This window comes from Mobula birostris, chromosome 6, assembly GCF_030028105.1.
Source record: "Mobula birostris isolate sMobBir1 chromosome 6, sMobBir1.hap1, whole genome shotgun sequence".
Classification (NCBI taxonomy): Eukaryota; Metazoa; Chordata; class Chondrichthyes; order Myliobatiformes; family Myliobatidae; genus Mobula; species Mobula birostris.
This window is the reverse complement of record NC_092375.1, coordinates 92560260-92584776: the sequence shown is the minus strand read 5'-3', so window position 1 is coordinate 92584776 and position 24517 is coordinate 92560260. Positions and strand designations below refer to the sequence as shown.

Below are 24517 nucleotides of genomic sequence, written 5' to 3'. Positions count from 1 at the left end.
CAAAGCTCAAAGTAAATTTATTATCAAAGTACAGTGGTGCTAGAAAGTTTGTGAACCCTGTAAAATTTTTTCTATTTCTGCATAAATATGACTTAAAATATGATCGGATCTTCAAGTAAGTCCCAAAACTAGATAAAGAGAACCCAATTAAATAAATACCACAGGTCTCAGTCAGAAATGTTGACTGTACTTTTTTTCTATAGATGCTGCCTGGCCTGCTGAGTTCCTCCAGCATTTTGTGTGTATTACAAAACATTGTAACTGTTCATTTATTTATTGAGAAAAATAATCCAATATTACATGAATTTGTTGGAAAAATTAGGTGAACATTTGTTTTTAGTAACTGGTGTGACCCCCCTTGTATAGCAATAACTTCAGCCAAGTGTAGATCAGTCCTGCATATCGGCTTAGAGGAATTTTAGGCCATTTCTCCTTACAAAACTGCTTCGACTCTGGGATGTTGGTGGGCTTCCTTGCATGAACTGCTTGCTTCAGGTTCTTCCACAGTATTTCTATAGGATTAAGGTCAGGACTTTGACTGGGCTATTTCAAAACAAAAAATTTCTTCTTTTAAGCCATTCTGTTGTTGATTTACTCATGTCTTTCGGATCATTGTCATGTAGCATTATCCAACTTCTATTAGGCTTCAGGTGACAAACTGCTACCCTGACATTCTCCTGTAAAATATCCACAGAACATTGTCCCAGAAGCAATGTAGAACATCCAGGTGGTCTTTTGCAAACTTGAGATGTTTCTTCTGTTGTGTCCTTCCATGAACACCATTACTGTTCAGTGTTTTTCTTATAGTGGACACATGAACAGAGTTTTTAGCAAGTTCTAGAGATTTCTGTAGGTCTTTCACTGTTGATGTTGGGTTCCTTTTCACCTCCTTCAGTTGCTGACCCTTTCCATCTCCGACCCTCCAGTGAGAACCAGAGGTATGGACCTCTGGTTTCCTTCTCCTGAGGTCAGTAATCAGCTCCCTGGTCTTGCTGACATTGAGCAAGAAGTTGCTGTTAAAGACAGCACTCAGCCACCAGATTTTCAATCTCCCTCCTATACGCCGATTCGTCACCACCTTTCACTCAGCCTATATTAGTGGTGATATGAGTTGAGCAGGGGCAAAGTACACCATCTTGTGGTTCACCTGTGCTAATGGAGAGTGTGGAGAAAATGTTGCCAATCCGATCTGACTGGGGTCTGCAATTGAGGAAATTTGAAGATCCAACTGCACAAGGAGTTATTGAGGCCAAGGTCATGAAGCGTATTGATTAGTTTTGAGGGGGTGATGGTATTGAATGCTGATCTGTAGTCAATAAAGAGCATCCAGGTGTATGCATCTTTGTTGTCCAGATGTTCCAGGGTTGAGTGAAGAGCCAGTGAGATGGGATCTACTGTGGAACTGTTGCTCCGGTAGGCAAACTGGAGCAGGTCCAAGTCACTTCTCTGGCAGGAGTTGATATGTTTCATCAGCAACCTTTCAAAACGCTCCATCACTGTGGATGTAAGTACTACAGCATGATAGTCACTGAGGCAGGTTACCATGTTCTTCTTAGAACCAGTATAATTGAAGCCTGCTTAAAACAGGTGGGTACCTCATACTGCTGGAGCAAGAGGTTAAAGATCTCAGTGAACACTCCAGCCAGTTGATTAGCACAGGTTTTTAGTACTTGGCCAGGTACCCCGTCTGGGCCAATGCTTTTCGTTGTTTCACCTTCCTGAAGGCTGCTTGCACTTGTGTCTCAGACTGAAATCACATGATCATCAGGGCTGAGGAATTTGTGATGGTTCCTCCATTTTTTGACAAACATAGGAGGTATTGAGCTCAGCTAGAAGTAAAGGCCAGCTGTCACCCTTGTCACTTGATTGAACTCTATATTAGAGGTGATGGTGTTCAAGCTTTGCTACAACATCGAGCATCCTTTGTCCATTCAAAGTTAATCCAGAATTGCCACTTTGCCCATGAGCTCGCTTTCTGGGGATCGTAGCCGGACCTCTTATAACTTTCTTGGTCACCAGATTTCAATATCTCTGATCAGATTTGCCAAAATGCAGTCTGGGCATGAAATGGTAGGCATTCTTTATCTTAGTATAACATTGGTCTATTGTGCCAGGACCTCCGGTGTTACAGGTAGTATGCTGATTGTAATTGGCCAGGGTTTTCTTCAAACAAGCCTGGTTGAAGTCTCCAACTATGATTTCAAATGCGTCAGGATGGACTGTTCCTTGTTTGGAGATGGCATCATGCAGTATCTGAAGCTCTTGATTACAGTTCAAATGCTAGTGCTTTGTAAACTGCGGTCAGGATTATGGAGAACTCCTTAGGTAAGTAGAACAAACGGCATTTGACCATAAGGTGTTCAAGGTCAGAGGGACATAAATTCAACAAAACTGGCACATAGAGGTACCACCAAGAGCTTATCATGAAATACAAGGCTCCACCTTTTGCCTTATTTGAATTAGCAGTTTGGTCTACTCTGCCTTCAGGTCTGATCACTGTATCTGGTGCGCTCAGAGAAAGCCATGTCTCACTCAGGCATAGAATACAACATTCTCTCATTTCCTGCTGAAACAGCAATCTTGTCCTCGGGTTCTCAATTTTGTCTTCCAGCGACAGAACATTTGCTAACAAGATGCTGGGTAGAGGGGCCTCATCCCTCTGCGTTTCAGGCTAGCTTGGAGTGCCCCCCCCCACAACTTCACTTCTGGCCATGGCAGAGAACCTTCATCCACTTAAAGGCGCCATACCTGCTGAGTCCTTCAGAAAATCATGAGGTTTGTAGATGATTGAGTTTTCATTATGGACTTGTGTAGGATAGGGGGTAGGACCACAGAGGTCTGTGGTTCTGATAGCACAGGTAATACCGCAGCTAAAGAAGGATACTACATCACAGAATAGAGGCACTGCAAGAGGATAGAACAGTCAAGCATGATTAAGTTGACAGGCAGGTCAAGAAAGTTGAGAAGAGTTAATATGTTATGGTCACAGTCATAGAAGATATTGCTTACAATTCTGAAAGGAAATTTTAGTGATAACCCAGTGAAACTATACTACCCTGTTTCACCTACTAACTGTGGTTGGTTGATCGTACAAGTGGGTCATTTTGCACTTCCGTATGCTGTTCTTTGCAGCATATTGTTTCTCAATAATTATTGTAAGTTTACCTGCCAACAGCAAAATGTTTAGTTTAGATCTTTTAATGAAGTCAAACTTACAACTCTAATTTAGATTCAACTTGAGTTAGCAGCAAATAGCCAGGGCAAAAAATTCAGCATTTAGTGCCATGCATTAATTTTTTATCAAATGCACATTGGTTGTTTGTCAGTCTTTATCTGCTTATGTATCATTTTTTTGTAAATTATATTGTATTTCTTTTCCCTCCCTATAAATGTCTGCAATCTCAGTGTAGTGTATAACATATACACATGTACTTTGATAATATATTTTGAACTTGGAACCTGAGGCTAATCATAGTTATTTACTAATTAATTAGTTACTTACTAACTAAGGGTTTTCTCATCTTATTTTAAATCAAGATTCTTATTTGAATGAAACATTCATCGAGACTGAATTTTAATTTCCCAATCACTGATCTGGAAAAGTCCTTAAGCATCTCCTTTTTGAAAGTAATAGGGCACATCTTTCTTTAGGGTGTCTCAAGGTGCAAGGAGCTGGATCCCAGAACATCGACATGACTGAGGGGAGCTTAAGGCCTGTCTGGGTGTGGGCAGCAGTCCACACACACAGAACTGCTTTGACATCTGGTGAACCCGTGTCTCCAAGTTCATCAGTATCAAAGTTGAGAAATCAACTGAAATGTGAAAAAAGCAACCATTCAATCAAAATGTTTAAAAAAATTTAATATTCAATATAAAATTAAAACATTAAAACAGATACAAAAAGTAACTAAAACATTTAAACAATTAAATGAAATAAAAAGCTCCGATGCAAGGTTTCGACAGATGCTGTTCTACCTGCTGAATTCCTCCGCCATTTTTATTTTGCCCCCGATTCCAGCATTTGCAGTCCTGTTTGTCTCTACATAAAAAGCTCTGCTTGGCTTACTCCTGGCAACCAACTTCTCCCATGCGTTTCAACGGTACTGCTGTACTTACGCCAAGCTTCGCTGGGCACAGGCTCAGTAAAGAGGCATCTCAGTCTGAGAGCTAAGAAGTCTGAGTAAACATGCAATGCCTTCTTGGATCCTATCTTGGATCTATCTGAGCAGCTAATCACATAGGTAGAAGAAAAAGAAATGCCACTGGCTTAGGGCCAAAGCAATGACATGAGTACTATCTTTTCCACATATACTCTATAATTCACTGTCTGAAAGGGTGGTGGAACCAGATTAAATTGCAAGTTTCAAAAAGGAAATGGATATGGAAGAAATGGAAGAAAAAAATTGCAGTACTGGGAGAAAGAGCTGGGAAATGCACTGAATGACTGAACCAGCAACGCACTGGTGAAAGTCAGCAATCCTACAACGGGATAGTATGTCTAACATTCATGTCAAGAAAGGAGGGGAAGAGGGAGGGAGGAAGGGAAAGGAAGAACAAATAAACAAACTTGCATTTATTTAGCACCTTCAGGTGCTCAGAATGTGCCAAAACATAGAGCCAACAAAACAAAAGTTAGCCTGCAAATTTGCACACTTTCCCACAAACAATAATGTGGTAAGTAGTTTTACTAAAGTTAGTTGAGGGATAAGTGCTAGTAGGTCACCTAGACAAAATCCAATGCACTCCTTCAAAACATTGCCTCTGTTTTAGCCAGCTTGAAGAATAATTTTAATGATGAATTGGCATCTTATTCTGATATTATCTGGCACTCACAACTTTTAGGCTCAGAGGACAGAATGCTGTTAGTGACACAAAGCTGAGGTTGGCATTTCACATAGAGACTACAAGACCATAAGACATTACGGCAGAATTAGGCCATTCAGCCCATCGAGTCTGCTCTGCCATTCCATCATGGTTGATTTCTTATCCCTCTCAACCCCACTCTCCTGCCTTCCACCCGTAACCTTTCATGCCCTGATAATCAACAACCTATCACCTTCAATTTAAATATACCTAATGACTTGACCTCCACAGCCAACTGTGGTCATGCATTCCACAGAGTCACCACTTTCTGGCTTTAGAAATGCCTCACCGCTGTTTTAAGTAGATGTACTTCTATTCTGAGCTGTGCCCTCTGGTCCTAGACTCACCCCTTATAGGAAACATCCTCCCGACATCTCCTTCAATATTCAGTAGGTTTCAGTGAGATCCATCCCCCCCCAATTCTTCTAAACTCGAGTGAGTGCAGGCCCAGATGATCAAACGCTCCTCATACATTAACCCTTTCATTTCAACAAATTATTCCCATGAACCTCCTCTGGAGCCTCTCCAATGACAGCACATCCTCTCTTACATATAGGGGCCTAAAATAGCTCACTATCCTCCAAGTGCAGTCTGACAAATGCCTTAAAAAGCCTCAGCATTACATCCGCGCTTTTATATTCTAGTCCTCTCAAAATGAAAGAAAACAATGCATTTTCCTTTTCATTTTCATTTTCCTTCCTTTACAGATTCAACTTGCAAGTGAACCCTTAAGAGAATCGTACACAAGGACTCCCATCCTTTTGCACCTGAGTTTTGAATTTTCTCCTTGTTGAGAAAATAGTCTACACGTTTATTCCTTCTACCAAAGTGCACAACCATACACTTCATTCACTATATTCCATCTGCCACTTTGTCCATCTTCCTGATCTGGCCAAGTCCTTCTGCAGACTCCCTGCTTCCTCAGCAATATCTGCCCCTCCACCTTCATATCATCAGCAAACTTGGCCACAAAGTCATCAATTCCAACACCCAAATTATTGACATATAACATGAAAAGTGGTCCCAACACTGACCCCTACAGCTTCATTCAGTTCAGGGCCAGGCTTAGAAAAATAATTCATGAAAATCCTTAGCTAACCTGTCTAATTTTCTACTAGGACAGTGTTGAGGGGGTTGAAAAGTGTGTTTAGGTCTCTGAGGACCCTGCCTCAGAAGTGTGTGAGGTTGCTTCACTGTGTCAGTTAAAAGGACATCTTAAACTGTGATAGTGATATTAGAGAAAACATTTCAAGTGATATTGATGATGTTGGTGTCTTTTGACATTCAGAGTGGTATGATATGGAAGCAGTCAATATTATTAAAGGGTATCCAATGGAACGTAATGATACCTGGATGGATAAGAGTGGATATCTTGATGGTATCAGGGTATATATTAAGTGATATAAGACTGGATATCTAGATGTGTGGGATTGTTCTGGCTACCTGATAATACTTGGATGGTATAAAGATCATAGATTTGTAGTGAAGAGCTGCTGGTAACAGAGATACAGGAATGTATGACAATGCTTATCTGCAAGGCATATGTGTTTCGGGATCTAATGGTATAAGTGTTGGCGAGATTGAATGAGGATATTAAACTGAGAGTATGAAGATGCATATTTAAAGAACTACTGGTCACTGTCCCTTCATCCTCTGCGTGTTCATGCGTACCATCGAGTTCAAGAGTCAGAAAGTTATGCTGCAAAACTCTGGTTAGGCTGTATCTGGACCTCAGTTATAAAATTCTGAGAGGCACATTGAGAGCAGACTCCAGTGTCTTTCTAAAAACGCAAACATGAGGAATTCTGCAGATGCTGCAAATTCAAGCAACACACATAAAAGTTGCTGGTGAATGCAGCAGGCCAGGCAGCATCTCTAAGAACAGATACAGTCCACATTTCAGGCCGAAACCCTTCGTCAGGACGGTCTCGGCCTGAAATGTTGACTGTACCTCTCCCTAGAGATGCTGCCTGGCCTGCTGCGTTCACCAGCAACTTTTATGTGTGTTCTAGTGTCGTTTTCCCAGGGTGAAAATGTCTAATTATAGAGGGTATACATTTAAGGAAAGGGGAAGAGTTCAAAGGACATGTTTGAACAGGCTCTTTCTTTACACAGAGGGTGGTGGTGGAGACAGATAATCTAGAGGTGTGATAAAGGCAGGCACCTGATGGTAAACATCAGGAAACACAAGATTTAATTGTATCCAAGGTTATGAGGACAAGTATTCCAGAATCTGCATCAGAAAGGAAGACCAGACCTCTAGCTCTACTCTGGTGCAGTCATACCCAGGACACTATGTAACTGCAGTGTGACATCTTTACTCCTGTACTCAAATCTTCTTGAATTTGAGATGAACTTCCCTAATTTCTTGCAGTAACTGCTTGTTAAGTTGTAGTGATTTGTATACAAGACACAAAGTTACCTGTATACAGAAATACTTTTCAATCTTATTCTACTTAAAAACACTGTCATTTTAATTTTTTTCTAACAATATGAAAGATTTCACAACTTTCGATGATATCATTTGCCAGGTCTTCACCTATCTGTAACTCTGCAAGCCCCTCTATAGCATCCTCACAGACCATGCGGCTATTCAGCTCGGTACGATCAGCAAATTTGAATTATTCTTGATACTCTCAATGATATTGATTGTGAGAAGCTGGGCACCTAGTGGTGAATCCTGTAGTATCCCACCGATCAGAGCCTCTAAACACAAAAATGGCCCATTTCTTCCTATTTTCAGTTTTCTCTACTAACCAATCCGCGATCCATGCAAGTTTATTATTCCCAATAATGTGTCACCTAATATTGTTTCAAAGTCTCCTGTGTGATACATTAATGAAGGCCCTGTGAAAGACCAAACACATGATATCAACCAAGTCACCCAAATTTATTCTACAGTTTACTGGTTTTCAAACACCTCAAATTGATTTACCAAATATAATTTGATAGGTGAGTGTTTGATGGCATGAGATGGAGAAAAAATGAGATGAAACTCGGTTTCCTGATGTTACTTAGTGATTAAGTATGACAATCTGTAAATCTGATGATATGAGGAAGACATCCAGTCACTATCTGATGTTATGTGAGGACGTGAGGCAGCCGTATGATGAGGCTACTTATCTCTAGATGGTTATTATGAGGACAGACTGCTGTTAGGTTACATTGGTTTGGTGCTACAATGGATTGCTCCTGAGAAGAGATGGTTTTGGATGAGGAGGAACAATACTGGAACAGAGTGGTAAGACTTGGTGATAGACTGGTGCTGGGACAGAATGGATGCAGTGTATTGGTAACGGGATTGAGATGGGCTGCTGATGGGATGGAATAAGGTGGACCGGTGACGGGATGCAGTGGACCAATGCAGGATGGGGATGGTATAGTGGGAGTCGGAGCCAGGATGAGATGGCGATTAAATGGTCGAGGAATGGGGATGGGACAAGGACTGAACAAGATGGCCTGAGGATTTAATGAGCTGCTCTGGATATGCGATGAAGAAGTGGTCCAGGATGGGAAATGGAGTGAAATGAGATGTGGGAGGATAAGAGGACCAGGAGTGAGGTGGGGTGGGGGGTGGAGGTGGGACACAGTGGGGGGTGTGGCGGACGTGTAATGGGATGAGGAAAGGCTGGAGATGGGATGTGATGGGGGGGCTGGAGACGGGACGTGAGGTGGGTGTTGCTGGGGACGGGACGTGATGGGAGGAGGTGGAGACGGGACGTGATGGGAGGAGCTGGAGACGGGACAGGAGGGGGGGATAGAGACGGGACGTGACGGGGGGTGGAGACAGGACGTGATGGGGGTGTTGCTGGAGACGGGACGTGATGGGGGGTGGAGATGGGACGCGATAGGGGTGTTGCTGGAGACGGGACACGATGGGGGTGTTGCTGGAGACGGGACGTGATGGGGGTGTTGCTGGAGACAGGACGTGATAGGGGTGTTGCTGGAGACAGGACGTGATGGGGGGTGGAGACGGGACGTGACGGGGGTGTTGCTGGAGATGGGACGTGACGGGGGTGTTGCTGGAAACGGGATGTGACGGGGGCGGAGACGGGACGTGATGGGGGTGTTGCTGGAGACGGGACGTGATGGGGGTGTTACTGGAGACGGGATGTGATGGGGGATGGAGACGGGACGTGATGGGGGATGGAGACGGGACGTGACGGGAGTGTTGCTGGAGACGGGACGTGATGGGGGTGTTGCTGGAGACGGGAGGCGGGACGTGACGGGAGTGTTGCTGGAGACGGGACGTGATGGGGGTGTTGCTGGAGACGGGAGGCGGGACGTGATGGGAGGGTGCTGGAGATGGGACGCTATGGGGGTGTTGCTGGAGACGGGACGCGATGGGGGTGTTGCTGGAGACGGGACGTGACGGGGGGTGGAGACGGGACGTGATGGGGGGTGGAGACGGGACGTGACGGGGGATGGAGACGGGACGTGATGGGAGGGTGCTGGAGACGGGACGTGATGGGGTGTTGCTGGAGACGGGACGTGATGGGGGTGTTGCTGGAGATGGGACGTGATTTGGGGGTGGAGACAGGACGTGATGGGGTGTTGCTGGAGACGGGACGTGATGGGGGGGTGGAGACGGGACGTGACGGGGGTGTTGCTGGAGACGGGACGTGATGGAGGGTGGAGACGGGATGTGATGGGGGGTGGAGACGGGACGTGACGGGGGTGTTGCTGGAGACGGGACGTGATGGGGGGTGGAGACGGGACGTGACGGGGATGTTGCTGGAGACAGGACGTGATGGGGGTGTTGCGGGAGACGGGACGTGACGGGGGCGTTGCTGGAGACAGGACGTGATTTGGGGGTGGAGACAGGACGTGATGGGGTGTTGCTGGAGACGGGACGTGATGGGGGTGTTGCTGGAGATGGGACGTGACGGGGGGTGGAGACGGGACATGATGGGGGTGTTGCTGGAGACGGGACGTGACGGGGGGTGGAGACGGGACGTGACGGGGGCGTTGCTGGAGACGGGACGTGATTTGGGGGTGGAGACAGGACGTGATGGGGTGTTGCTGGAGACGGGACATGATGGGGGTGTTGCTGGAGATGGGACGTGACGGGGGGTGGAGACGGGACATGATGGGGGTGTTGCTGGAGACGGGACGTGACGGGGGGTGGAGACGGGATGTGATGGGGGTGTTGCTGGAGACGGGACGTGATGGGGTGTTGCTGGAGACAGGACGTGATGGGGGTGTTGCTGGAGACGGGACGTGATTTGGGGGTGGAGACAGGACGTGATGGGGTGTTGCTGGAGACGGGACGTGATGGGGGTGTTGCTGGAGACGGGACGTGACGGGGGGTGGAGACGGGACGAGACGGGACGTGACGGGGGGTGGAGACGGGATGTGATGGGGGTGTTGCTGGAGACGGTACGTGATGGGGGTGTTGCTGGAGACGGGACGTGATGGGGTGTTGCTGGAGACGGGACGTGATGGGGGTGTTGCTGGAGACGGGACACGATGGGGTGTTGCTGGAGACGGGACGTGATGGGGGTGTTGCTGGAGACGGGACATGATGGGGTGTTGCTGGAGACAGGACGTGATGGGGGTGTTGCTGGAGACGGGACACGATGGGGTGTTGCTGGAGACGGGACGCGATGGGGTGTTGCTGAAGACGGGACGTGACAAGGGTGTTGCTGGAGACCGGACGTGATGGGGGGTGGAGACAGGACGAGACGGGACGTGACGGGGGGTGGAGACAGGATGTGATGGGGGTGTTGCTGGAGACGGTACGTGATGGGGGTGTTGCTGGAGACGGGACGTGATGGGGTGTTGCTGGAGACAGGACGTGATGGGGGTGTTGCTGGAGACGGGACATGATGGGGTGTTGCTGGAGACAGGACGTGATGGGGGTGTTGCTGGAGACGGGACATGATGGGGTGTTGCTGGAGACGGGACGCGATGGGGTGTTGCTGAAGACGGGACGTGACAAGGGTGTTGCTGGAGACCGGACGTGATGGGGGGTGGAGACAGGACGTGACGGGGGTGTTGCTGGAGACGTTATGTGATGGGGGTGTTGCTGGTGACGGGACGTGATGGGGTGTTGCTGGAGACGGGACGTGATGGGAGGGTGCTGGAGATGGGACGCGATGGGGGTGTTGCTGCAGACGGGACGCGATGGGGGTGTTGCTGCAGACGGGACGCGATGGGGGTGTTGCTGGAGACGGACGTGACGGGGGATGGAGACGGGACATAATGGGGTGCTGGAGATGGGACACGATGGGGGTGTTGCTGGAGACGGGACGTGATGGGAGGGTGCTGGAGATGGGACGTGACGGGGGGTGGAGATGGGACGTGATGGGAGGGTGCTGGAGACGGGACATGATGGGGGTGTTGCTGGAGACGGGACGTGATGGGGGTGTTGCTGGAGACGGGACGTGATGGGGTGTTGCTGGAGACGGGACGTGATGGGGGGGTGGAGACGGGACGTGATGGGGGGGTGGAGACGGGACGTGATGGGGGTGTTGCTGGAGACGGGACGTGATGGGGGGTGGAGACGGGACGTGACGGGGGTGTTGCTGGAGACGGGACGTGACGGGGGGTGGAGACGGGACGTGACGGGGGTGTTGCTGGAGACGGAACGTGACGGGGGTGTTGCTGGAGACGGGATGTGATGGGGGGTGGAGACGGGACGTGACGGGGGTGTTGCTGGAGACGGGACGTGATGGGGGGTGGAGACGGGACGAGACGGGGATGTTGCTGGAGACAGGACGTGATGGGGGTGTTGCGGGAGACGGGACGTGACGGGGGCGTTGCTGGAGACGGGACGTGATTTGGGGGTGGAGACGGGACGTGATGGGGTGTTGCTGGAGACGGGACGTGACGGGGGGGTGGAGACAGGAGCGATGGGGGTGTTGCGGGAGACGGGACGTGACGGGGGCGTTGCTGGAGACGGGACGTGATTTGGGGGTGGAGACGGGACGTGATGGGGTGTTGCTGGAGACGGGACGTGACGGGGGTGTTGCTGGAGATGGGACGTGACGGGGGGTGGAGACGGGACGTGACGGGGGTGTTGCTGGAGACGGGACGTGACAGGGGGTGGAGACGGGACGTGACGGGGGTGTTGCTGGAGACGGGACGTGACGGGGGGGTGGGGACAGGAGCGATGGGGGTGTTGCGGGAGACGGGACGCGACGGGGGCGTTGCTGGAGACGGGACGTGATTTGGGGGTGGAGACGGGACGTGATGGGGTGTTGCTGGAGACGGGACGTGACGGGGGTGTTGCTGGAGACGGGACGTGATGGGGGGTGGAGACGGGACGTGTCGGGGGGTGGAGACGGGACGTGACAGGGGTGTTGCTGGAGACGGGACGGGACGGGGGTGTTACTGGAGACGGGACGTGATGGGGGGTGGAGACGGGACGTGACGGGGGTGTTGCTGGAGACGGGCGGGACGTGACGGGGGTGTTGCTGGAGACGGACGTGATGGGGTGTTGCTGGAGACGGGACGTAATGGGGTGTTGCTGGAGACGGGACGTGACGGGGGTGTTGCTGGAGACGGACGTGATGGGGTGTTGCTGGAGACGGGACGTAATGGGGTGTTGCTGGAGACGGGACGTGACGGGGGTGTTGCTGGAGACGGGACGTGACGGGGGTGTTGCTGGAGACGGGACGTGACGGGGGTGTTGCTGGAGACGGGACGTAATGGGGTGTTGCTGGAGACGGGATGTGACGGGGGGGTGGAGACGGGATGTGATGGGGGTGTTGCTGGAGCCGGGACGTGACGGGGTGTTGCTGGAAATGGGACGTGATGGGGGTGTTGCTGGAGACGGGACGCGATGGGGGTGTTACTGGAGACGGGATGTGACGAGGGGTGGAGACGGAACGTGACGGGGGGTGGAGGTGGGACGTGATGGGGGTGCTGGAGATGGGACATGATGGGGGTGTTGCTGGAGACAGGACGTGACAGGGGGTGGAGATGGGACACGATGGTGGTGTTGCTGGAGACGGGACGTGATGGGGGTGTTGCTGGAGACTGGACGTGATGGGGGGTGGAGACGGGACGTGACGGGGGATGGAGACGGGACGTGACGGGGGATGGAGACGGGACGTGATGGGAGGGTGCTGGAGACGGGACGTGATGGGGGTGTTGCTGGAGACGGGACGTGATGGGGGTGTTGCTGGAGACGGGACGTGATGGGGTGTTGCTGTAGACGGGACGTGATGGGGGGTGGAGACAGGACGTGACGGGGGTGTTGCTGGAGACGGGACGTGACGGGGGTGTTGCTGGAGACGGGACGTGACGGGGGTGTTGCTGGAGACGGGACGTGATGGGGTGTTGCTGGAGACGGGACGCGATGGGTGGTGGAGACAGGAGCGATGGGGGTGTTGCTGGAGACGGGACGTGACGGGGGTGTTGCTGGAGACGGGACGTGATGGGGGTGTTGCTGGAAATGGGACGTGATGGGGGTGTTGCTGGAGACGGGACGTGATGGGGGAGTGCTGGAAATGGGACGTGATGGGGGAGTGCTGGAGACGGGACGTGATCAGGACGTGATGGGGGGCTGGAGACAGGATGTGATGGGGGGCTGGAGACGGGACGTGATGGGGGGCTGGAGACGGGATGTGATGGGGGGGTTGCTGGAGACGGGACGTGATTGGGGGGTTGCTGGAGACGGGACATGATGGGGGGGTGCAGGAGACAGGACGCTACTGCGGGGCGCTGGAGACGGGATGTGATTGCGGGGCGCTGGAGACGGGACATGATGGGGCGCTGGAGACGGGACGTGATGGGGCGCTGGAGACGGGACGTGATCGCGGGGCGTTGGAGACGGGACGTGATTGCGGGGCGTTGGAGACGGGACGTGATTGCGGGGCGCTGGAGACGGGACGTGATTGCGGGGCGCTGGAGACGGGACGTGATTGTGGGGTGCTGGAGGGGACGTGATGAGAGGGGAGGCTTGGGAAGGGATGGGATGGGGCTGGAGATGGGACAGGATGGGGGATTATTGGAGATCGGAAGGGATGGGGGGGCTGGAAACAGGACGCGATGGGGGGTGCTGGGGCTAGGACGTGATGGGGGGCTGCTGGAGACGGGATATGATGAGAGGGGAGGCTAGGGAAGAGATGGGATGGGACTGGGACAGGGCTGGAGATGGGACAGGATGGGGTGCGCTGGGGACAGGACGGGACAAGTAGGTACTCGAGATGGGTTGGGGGGTTCTGGAGATGGGACAGGGTGGGATGGGGAGTTACTCGAGATGGGATGGGATGGGGGTGCTGGGGATGGGTCGTGTTGAGGGGGTGCTGGGGACCGGACAGGACGGGGAGTTACTCGAGATGGGATGTGGGGTTGCTTGGGATGGGTCGGGTTGAGGGGGAGGCTGGGGAAGGATGGGGGGGGCTGGGGATAGGGCAGGATGAGAGGGGAGGCTTGTGATAGGACAGGATGGGGGGGCTGGGGATAGGACAGGATGAGAGGGGAGGCTGGGGACAGGATGGGGGAGCTGGGGATAGGACAGGATGAGAGGGGAGGCTGGGGAAGGATGGGGGCGCTGGGGAAAGGGCAGGATGAGAGGGGAGGCTGGGGAAGGATGGGGGGCTGGGGATAGGGCAGGATGAGAGGGGAGGCTGGGGATAGGACAGGATGGGGGGGCTGGGGATAGGACAGGATGAGAGGGGAGGCTGGGGACAGGATGGGGGGGGCTGGGGATAGGACAGGATGAGAGGGGAGGCTGGGGAAGGATGGGGGCGCTGGGGAAAGGGCAGGATGAGAGGGGAGGCTGGGGAAGGATGGGGGGCTGGGGATAGGGCAGGATGAGAGGGGAGGCTGGGGATAGGACAGGATGAGAGGGGAGGCTGGGGATAGGACAGGATGAGAGGGGAGGCTGGGGATAGGGCAGGATGAGAGGGGAGGCTGGGGATAGGGCAGGATGAGAGAGGAGGCTGGGGATAGGACAGGATGAGAGAGGCTAGGGAAGGATGGGGAGGCTGGGGATAAGGCAGGATGAGAGGGGAGGCTGGGGAAGGATGGGGGGCTGGGGATAGGGCAGGATGAGAGGGGAGACTGGGGATAGGACAGGATGAGGGGGAGGCTGGGGACAGGATGGGGGGCTGGGGATAGGACAGGATGAGAGGGGAGGCTGGGGATAGGGCAGGATGAGAGGGGAGGCTGGGGATAGGGCAGGATGAGAGAGGAGGCTGGGGATAGGACAGGATGAGAGAGGCTAGGGAAGGATGGGGAGGCTGGGGATAAGGCAGGATGAGAGGGGAGGCTGGGGAAGGATGGGGGGCTGGGGATAGGGCAGGATGAGAGGGGAGACTGGGGATAGGACAGGATGAGGGGGAGGCTGGGGACAGGATGGGGGGCTGGGGATAGGACAGGATGAGAGGGGAGGCTGGGGATAGGACAGGATGAGAGGGGAGGCTGGGGAAGGATGGTGGGGCTGGGGATAGGACAGGATGAGGGGGGGCTGGGGATAGGGCAGGATGAGAGGGGAGGCTGGGGATAGGGCAGGATGAGAGAGGAGGCTGGGGATAGGACAGGATGAGAGAGGCTGGGGAAGGATGGGGAGGCTGGGGATAAGGCAGGATGAGAGGGGAGGCTGGGGACAGGATGGGGGGCTGGGGGTGGGACAAGATGGGGGGCTGGGGATAGGGCAGGATGAGAGGGGGTGCTGGGGATAGGACAGGATGAGAGGGGAGGCTGGGGAAGGATGGTGGGGCTGGGGATAGGACAGGATGAGAGGGGAGGCTGGGGAAGGATGGTGGGGCTGGGGATGGGACAGGATGAGAGGGGAGGCTGGGGAAGGATGGTGGGGCTGGGGATAGGACAGGATGAGGGGGGGGCTGGGGATAGGACAGGATGAGAGGGGGGGCTGGGGATAGGGCAGGATGAGAGGGGGGGCTGGGGATAGGACAGGATGAGAGGGGAGGCTGGGGAAGGATGGTGGGGCTGGGGATGGGACAGGATGAGAGGGGAGGCTGGGGAAGGATGGTGGGGCTGGGGATAGGACAGGATGGGGGGCTGGGGATAGGACAGGATGAGAGGGGGGGCTGGGGATAGGACAGGATGAGAGGGGGGGCTGGGGAAGGATGGTGGGGCTGGGGATAGGACAGGATGAGGGGGGGGGCTGGGGATAGGACAGGATGGGGGGGGCTGGGGATAGGACAGGATGAGAGGGGAGGCTGGGGACAGGACGGGACAAGAAGGTACTCGGGATGGGATGGGATGGGGGTGCTGGGGATGGGATAGGATGGGGGGCTGGGGATGGGACAGGATGGGGGGCTGGGGATGGGACAGGATGAGAGGGGGGGCTGGGGATAGGACAGGATGAGAGGTGGGGCTGGGGATAGGACAGGATGGGGGGCTGGGGATGGGACAGGATGGGGGGCTGGGGATAGGACAGGATGAGGGGGGGGCTGGGGATAGGACAGGATGGGGGGGGGCTGGGGATAGGACAGGATGAGAGGGGAGGCTAGGGACAGGACGGGACAGGACGGGACAAGAAGGTACTCGGGATGGGATGGGATGGGGGTGCTGGGGATGGGACAGGATGGGGGGCTGGGGATGGGACAGGATGGGGGGCTGGGGATGGGACAGGATGAGAGGGGGGGCTGGGGAAGGATGGGGGACTGGGGATAGGGCAGGATGAGAGGGGAGGCTGGGGATAGGACAGGATGGGGGGGCTGGGGATAGGACAGGATGAGAGGGGAGGCTGGGGAAGGATGGGGGGCTGGGGATGGGACAGGATGGGGGGCTGGGGATAGGACAGGATGAGGGGGGGGCTGGGGATAGGACAGGATGAGGGGGGGGCTGGGGATAGGACAGGATGAGAGGGGAGGCTGGGGACAGGACGGGACAAGAAGGTACTCGGGATGGGATGGGATGGGATGGGGGTGCTGGGGATGGGATGGGATGGGATGGGGGTACTCGGGATGGGATGGGGGTACTCGGGATGGGATGGGATGGGATGGGGGTGCTGGGGATGGGTCGGGTTGATGGGGAGGGGACTGGAAATTGTGTTGGATGGGATGAGGTGAGTTAGGCCGGGGGTGGGCGGTCCGCTGACCTGGAGGATGAGCCGTGTGTGCTGCGGGTCGAGCAAGTTGCCGCCGCCTCTCCCTCTACTGCTGCCCAGGGTGGTGATGACGACCCGACCGTAGGGCCCCGGGCTCTGTAGGTCCGAATAGAGCAAGTGCTTGGACTGGTTGACGGGAAAGAGGCTGTTGACCAGAGTGCGCTCGATCTTGGCCAGGCTGTGGCGCGGCGCGAACAGGTACTCCATATTGTCCTCCACCCGGTAGCGGCTGAAACTGGCGCCGAACAGGATGGCGAGCAGCACGGGCGCCGAGGCGAAGAATACCGGGTGGTTGCCGATGAAAAAGCCCAGGCGGTAGAAGCAGGTCTTCAGGCCCCGGTGCAGCAGCTGCCGCAGCATGGTGAGTGGGGCTCGGCCGGCGGCCTCACACGGCGGCAGGGCCCGCCCAGCCCTCGGCCTCGGAGCCGGCCGCCATCCGCAACGGGCGGGCCAGGCGCCACCCCTTCAGCCGTGTGATTGCCGGGGCCTGCCGTGTGTGCCGTGCCGTCCTGTGCTTTGAGGCCCGGCCAGGCCTCCTGCTCCACCCCAAGGCTGCAGCGAAGGGTTCGGCCGCTCTCTGACAACTGAGCAACTGGCTGCGGGCGGGGCTTGGGCTGAGAAGGGAGGTGGGAGGAGGGAGGGGAGGGCGAGACGGGAGAGGGAGTGAGGGGAGAAGAGGTGTGGGGGAATAGAGAAGGGGTTAGTGAGGGTGGGGAATGAAGGGAGGGAGATGAGGGTAGGGAAAGGAGGGAGGGGAGCATATGGTGAAGGAAGGAGGGGAGAGCGTGAGGGTGGGGGAAGGAGGGAGGAGAGAGTGGAGAACGGGGGAGTGGAGGTAGGAGGGCATGATGGGGGTGGGGAGGAAGAGGATGAAGGGGAGAGGGTGGGGGAAGGGGAGGGAGAGAGGGTGGGGGAAAGGGAGAGGAGGATGGAGGGGAGAGGAGGATGGAAGGGAGGGTGAGGGTGGGAGGGAAGGGGGGGGAGGGTGGGAGGGGAGGGAACGGGGTGAGGGTGGGAGGGGAGGGAACAGGGTGAGGGTGGAAGGGGTATGGATGGGATAGAGGGATGAGGGAGAGATGGTTGGGAGGGACAGCAGGGAGAAAGGGATGAGGAGGACTGAGTGAAGGGATGAGGAGAGTGCTAGGGAGAAGAGGGGGTGTGAGGGGAGGGCGATGACAATGGGAGAAGAAAGCAGGATTTTGAGGGGGTAAGGAGAGGGTTAAGAACCAAAGGAAGAGGAAGAGAGAGTAATGGCGAATGAGGGGAAATGAGTGGAAGGTAAGGGTAGGCTGAGGGGAAAGAAGAGGCAGGATGTGAGGTGGGGGATGAAAATGGGAGGGGAGGAAGAGGATGTTGAAGGGGAGTGGAAAGGATGGGAGAGGGAAAGGAAGGTCTAGAGAGAATGGGGATGGGTGGTGGGGGAGAAAATAGGATGAGGGGAGGACAGTGGGGGGTAAGGTGGGAAAGGGATGGAGCGGGGGAAGAGGCAAGAGGGCGGAGGGGAGGGTAGAGGAGGGAAAGGAAAGGCGAATGTGAGGGAGGAGAGAGAAAGTGGGGGGCCAGGAAGAAAGGTGAGGTGGGGAGGAGTTTGGTGAGAATAGGAGAGGAAAGAGAGGGGGGTTTGGAAGGAAAGAGCAACAGAGGGGAGTGGTTGAAGCTAGGGGGAGTGAGGGGAGAGATTGAGGGAAGGGAGAGGAGGGAGGGGAGAGATTGGGGGACAGGAGGAGGTGGGTGGAAGGTAGAGGGGAGATTAACATTATTTTACTTTAATCCCATTTTATTACCCCCATATTTTCATCAAACTCCCCCTCCCCAAGACTCTACCCACCCGCACTAGGGCTAATTAGACCACCAACCTGCATATCTTTGAGATGTGGGAGGAAAAAGCCATGTGACCACAAGGAGAACATGCCAGCTACACACAGAGAGCACCCGAGGGCAGGATTGTTGGAACTTTGAGACAGTGGCTTTATCTGCTTTCACTCACAGAAACGTGCTGATTTTTGAGTTAATTGGCTACTGTAAATTACCCCTAGTGTAGGTGGCTGGAAGAAAATCAAGGGAATACTAACAGGCATGTATGTGAGAATGGATGATCAGGAAGTAAGTGAGGGAACAGGAAAATAGCAAGAGAATAAGTTTGCTCTGAAAGTCAGCATAGAATAGATGATTTCCTCCATGTTGTATGGAAATATACTCTCCTCTTGTCCCAAGCCACCCACTTCACCTTCCACAATCTCTGCTTGTCATCTAATCCACCTTCCACAATCTTATTCTCATGTAATTTCACCTCCCCACCATTCTATCACATAATTTCCCTTGTACTCTGTTCCTCCATATAAGGTGCTAACTGACCTGCTGCTGAGTGTCTCCAGCATTCTCTGTTTTCATTTCAGATATCTATCATCGGCAGCCCTTTCGGTATTTTGGAGTGATTGCCTGTGTTCACTGTGTGTATCCCATAGTCAATTTGGCCTTTTTACTGGTGCCTCATTTTTTCATATTCGTTAGTATTTTAAGTTCATATTTCTTCTAAGTTTTTCTAATTGCACATTTTTTTACTTTCTTCTATCTATCTATTTGTCACCCTCTCTATGTATCTAGTTAATGTCTTATTCTTTAGCCTTAATTTTCCTCAGGACTCTTTATACTTGACATTTATTGTTTTTGTTATGAGAGAATATATTTTAAATATTTCCCGCTGCTGTTCGATCTTTCGGTTGGTTTGCATTTCTGTTTACAAGTTTTCCAGTTTCCATCCCATCTCTCATCATCATCTCTTCTAATCTAGTATACTGGTTACTATTTTAGTTATACTTCTCCTAAACCACTTCACCTTCTGACTGCTCAACTCTAAATCCTCTTGTGGTTGCTACCTGTTCTGTTTCCTCTGACTAGGTCCTCCCAATAATTCCTCACCTGTTGGGCTTTTTGTATATTGCCACAGAATGAAGTTCTTAACACGAGGCTGAAACACTTTCACTACCTTTTCTAATTCTATTGATGATAAATGAACAATGCTGCCTCTTTTGCATCTGGCTGACATTCATTAATCCATCCTTTACACCCTGACTTTCAATGGCATTACCATTACTAAATGCCCCACTATTAATATCCTGAGGATTACCATTGACCATAATCTGGAATAACCATATACTCAATGTGGCTACAAGAGTGGGTGAAATCCACTAGAAATCATGCACTGAGCAACTCACCAAAGCATCAACAAGGCTCTAGTCAGGAGTACAATGGGATACTCTTCACCAGCTGGGGTGAGTGCCACTTTAGCAGTACCCAAGAAACTCAACACCAGTAGGGGCACAGCATCCCACTTGATAGACGCCCCATCCTCAACCATTCACTCACTCCACTACCAAAGGATAGTAGCAGCAATTTGTACCATCTATATGACGTACTGCAGCAATTCTCCAAGACCTTACAAACCCATGACATCTACCATCTAGAATGACAAGGGCAGCAAAAGCATGGGACACCATGACATGGAAGTTGCCCTCTAAGTCACACACCATCCTTACTATCTATCACAATTTCGTCACTGTTGCTGGATCAAAATCTGGGAACTTTCTCCCAGACGGCATTGGACCGCAGCAATTCAAGAAGGCAGTTCACCACCACCGCCACAATGACAATTAGGAATGGGTGATTAAATACTGGCTCACCCTACAAAGCCCACAACCTTTGAATAAATATTAATACAAATAAATTTTATAGTCTCTATCTTAATGGCCACAGAGAATGGGCACATAAATACAACATCCCGGATCACCTAAAAGGTAGAAATTCACTCACAAACATTCTTAGTCGAAGTTGGGACGTCTCTCCCCATGCACCACACCTCCCCCCCCCCCCACCATTACCTTATCAGTTCCTGTCAGTCATCTTATGTAAAGATACTCCTGTACCTAGTGTCACTTTACATTCATTAGATGCATATAATCTCATATTTATATTTTTTTATGCTGCATCAGATCCAGACTAACAGTTGATTTATTCTCCTTTACATGTGTGTGCTGAAGAATAACAAGAAACAATCCTGAATCATGGAATAAATTTGTTCCATATACCCAACCCACTGTGGAGAAGATCACTTTCAACCATGGAAAGGATTTTCATGAGCTCCCACATGGCAAAATCGTCAAAAAAGTAATTTTCTTACATCATAGCTATAGCATTTTAGGCTGATCAGGCACATTATGGAACCTGCACTAAATCAGAAAATCTGTAGTTCAGAATTCACATTCAAATTCAGATTAGTTTATTGTTATATATATCAAGGTGCAACGAAGGACCCCCACCATCCAGGCCTTGCTCTCTTCTCGCTGCTGTCATCAGAAAGGAAATACAGGAGCCTCAGGACTCACACCACCAGGTTCAGGAACAATTATTACCCCTCAGCCATCAGGCTCTCAAATCAGGGGATAACTTCACTCATCTGAACTCACTCCAACACTAAGCTGTTCCCACAACCTATACACTCACTTTCAAGGACTCTTTATCTCATGTTCTTGATATTTATTACTTATTGTGGAAGAAAAATGACTTTAGAGACTAGACTTCCAGCGGTGATACCTTTATTCAGCATGATATCATGGAGAGCTTGCAGAAATGCGCAAATCTCTACGTTAAAGAACAATTTTGGCATCTATTTATACTGCTGAACAGGCAAATATACATAACCTCTGGCATGCAAGTGAATCTGTTATACAAGCAGATATACATAACCAGGAGCAAATAGGCACATCTGTAGCACAAGGATTTTTAAGTCAGAATACAAACAAGTGTGTGTTCCTCTTTTCTACACTTAGTGCTGCAACCTGATTATGAAAGACTGCTGTCTGCAAATCTAAGCTTAGGACATTGGGTTACAAAATTCAAATAGAAAAATGCAAGTTAGCTACTTAATTCCTTAACCCTTTTGCTGACCCTTCCTCCACACTTGTTTTTTATTATTATTATTATTATTATCATCTTGGTTTTGTTTTGTATTTGCACAACTTGTTATCTTTTGCAAATTGGCTATTTGTCAGTCTTGTTACTGTATGTGTAATCTTTCATTGATTCTATTTTGTTTCTTTGTACTTACTGTGAATGTCTGAATGTAGCTGAATCTTAGGATTAAAAATGGTAAATATACCTATGTACTTTGATAATAAATTTACCTTGAACTTTGTTTATGTGACGCTCAAAGAATAAACAGTTAAACTATTCATATTTTGTCTGTATAGAATAAACAATTCATTTTATTCCACATTGTCAACTTTCCATGGTATTAAATACTACTAACAATACCATTGAAAAGAATCTGATAAGCATGGTAAATGTTTTTATTTATCTAATACACAAGGTCATAGCACACATGGAAAATAAACATCAGCTAATGATGCCAAAGTAGTTTGCGAATGCATTCTGTAGTGACAAGTCACATTGTTAGCTGTGAAGAGCTCTGGGTTGCTTGAGGTCAGGAATGGTTCTCTTTATATTCATTCAATTTATGGTTCATTCAAGATTTTAAAGTTTTTAGGTTACAGATGGGGAAAGCATTCTGGAATGTACCAGTAGAGAAAAGGTGATTTCATCTACAGGTGAATCACTATTGCCTAGAATCTGGGGACAGTTGATGGAAATAAAGAAAAAAGTCTTAGCATAGATAGGAGCTTCCTCGTCGATGCAGACTCGATGGGTTGATGTGTCTGTTTCTGTGCTGTATAACTTTTATTGAAGAAAATGATTATTTTTTTTTAAATTTTGCTCCTTTTTGCTGTATGGATTCGGGGGTCTAAATTCATAGCTCCTTGGAAATGGCTACACAAGTAGAAGAGGTGGTAAAGAAGGCATATAGTATACAGTACTTGGCTTTATTTAGAGTTCAAGAGTCAGGAAGTTATGTTACAGCTTTTATGTTAGGCCGCATCTGGGATATTGCATTTCATTCCTGGTCACTCCATTATAAAAAAGTGTGAAAGTTTTAGAAAGGGCACAAGAGACACATTATATGGAGACGTTGGACAGACATCTGTTGTTTCACTTGAGTGGGAGAGGCTGAGTAGAAGTAGTTTGGCTGTTAGAAGTATATAAAATTATGAGAAGTATGAAGTGGATAGTCTTTCTCAAAGGTTCAAAATGACTAATACTATAGGCATGCATTTAAGATGGGAGGGAGTAAGTTCAAAGGAGGTGTGGTGGGTGCCTGAAATGCACTACAGAGATGATGGAGGAAGCAAATACAACAGATCTAAGCAACAGGCTCACATAGGCAAATGGATGTGCAAAGGATGCAGGTATAGACAGGATTAGTTCTGTTAGGCATTTAATCGCAAGTTTAATTAATTTGTTTTGGCATCATGGTCCAAAGGGCCTGTTTCCTCTGCTGTACTGTTCTATTTTGTCTTGTTAATACTTCTATTACTTCTAGATTTCAGTTGTTTTCTGGGTGAGAATTCCATCATTTACTCTCTGTAAACATGAGCCCATATTCTCGGAGTAATTCACGGTACTGCAGTGGTTAACAACATTTCACCATGCCAGCGACCTGGGTTCAATGCCCATTGCTGCCTGTAAGGAGTTTGTGTGTTCTTCCCATGACTGTGTGGCTTTTCTCTGGGTGCTCCAGTTTCCTCCCACAGTCCAAAGACATACCAGCTGGTTGCTTAATTGTAACTCATCACAAGATTAGGCTAGGATTAAACCAGGAGATTTGCAGGGTGGCGTGGCTCACAGTGCTGATTCTGCACTGTATCTCAATAAAAACTAAAGGGCTAATGTGAGCCCATATTCTAATTCACATTAACTCTGGTACCCATCATTTGTGATATTGTTGAAAGATATACTTTGAGCTCTAAATTGAAAGCTTTAACCTACTCTAGTCCTAGAACTCTTTGTAGTCTTTGCTGACCACTTGATCATCTGAATACATGACTCCACTGTCAGTAACCATGTCTTCAGCTGCCATCATCCCGAGCTTTGGATGTTCCTCGAAATTTCCTTATCCCTTTCCCCTTAATGTACACCTTAACACTTACCTGTGGGCATATGCCTCAACTCCTGTTCCTTGGTATCAGATTTTAATTGCTATCCAGTGCATTCGTTACTTGCTCACTGCACATGCTCTGACATTCATTGGTTAATTATGTGGCACTTTATCGTTGATCTTTTGGAGATTGACATATATCCCATCTACCACAACACCCTTGCCTACTCTGTTAGCCCCTTAAATAATTTAGTCATGTTAGTCAAACAAGACGTTTAGTTTCTGGACTTGGATTTTCCTTCTTACTCCTTCAATAGGAAAATGGATTCAATTATTTTCCTACTATTAATGTCTACCAACAATAAATACACACAGCTTATGGCAAGATCTACACACAATTGCAGTGGTGCTGCCAACATCGCTGCCTCTCGCAGATGAGTCAAATCTTTTTTTTTATGTTCGGTTCGATATTGCCAACACTGAGCCCTCAAGGAGAGCTGCTGATGCAACCTGCACCTTGGTTACCTCTGAGACTGAGTTACACAGGTGTTTCCAACGAGTGGAGAGCCACAAGGCTGCAGGACCAGACGGCATCCCAGGGCGGATACTCAGGATCAGCATGGCACAACTGGCAGGTG

The 24517-nt window shown here is 50.6% G+C and overlaps 1 protein-coding gene and 1 long non-coding RNA gene across 2 annotated transcripts in view; one reads left to right on the top strand and one right to left on the bottom strand.

Moving 5' to 3' along the window:
- The window catches only part of ptchd1 (patched domain containing 1), an 88487-nt gene extending 70950 nt beyond the window's left edge, over positions 1–17537 (bottom strand). The window contains exon 1 of the mRNA XM_072260850.1: positions 16883–17537. Coding sequence (XP_072116951.1) covers positions 16883–17251 — 369 coding nt within the window. The 5' untranslated portion in view covers positions 17252–17537. The remainder of the gene's footprint in view (positions 1–16882) is intronic.
- LOC140199199 (uncharacterized) lies at positions 16891–22119 on the top strand. The gene is made up of 2 exons (XR_011886371.1): positions 16891–17252; positions 20929–22119. It is a non-coding gene; the product is annotated as an uncharacterized lncRNA (long non-coding RNA).
- Positions 22120–24517: the final 2398 nt, after the last annotated feature.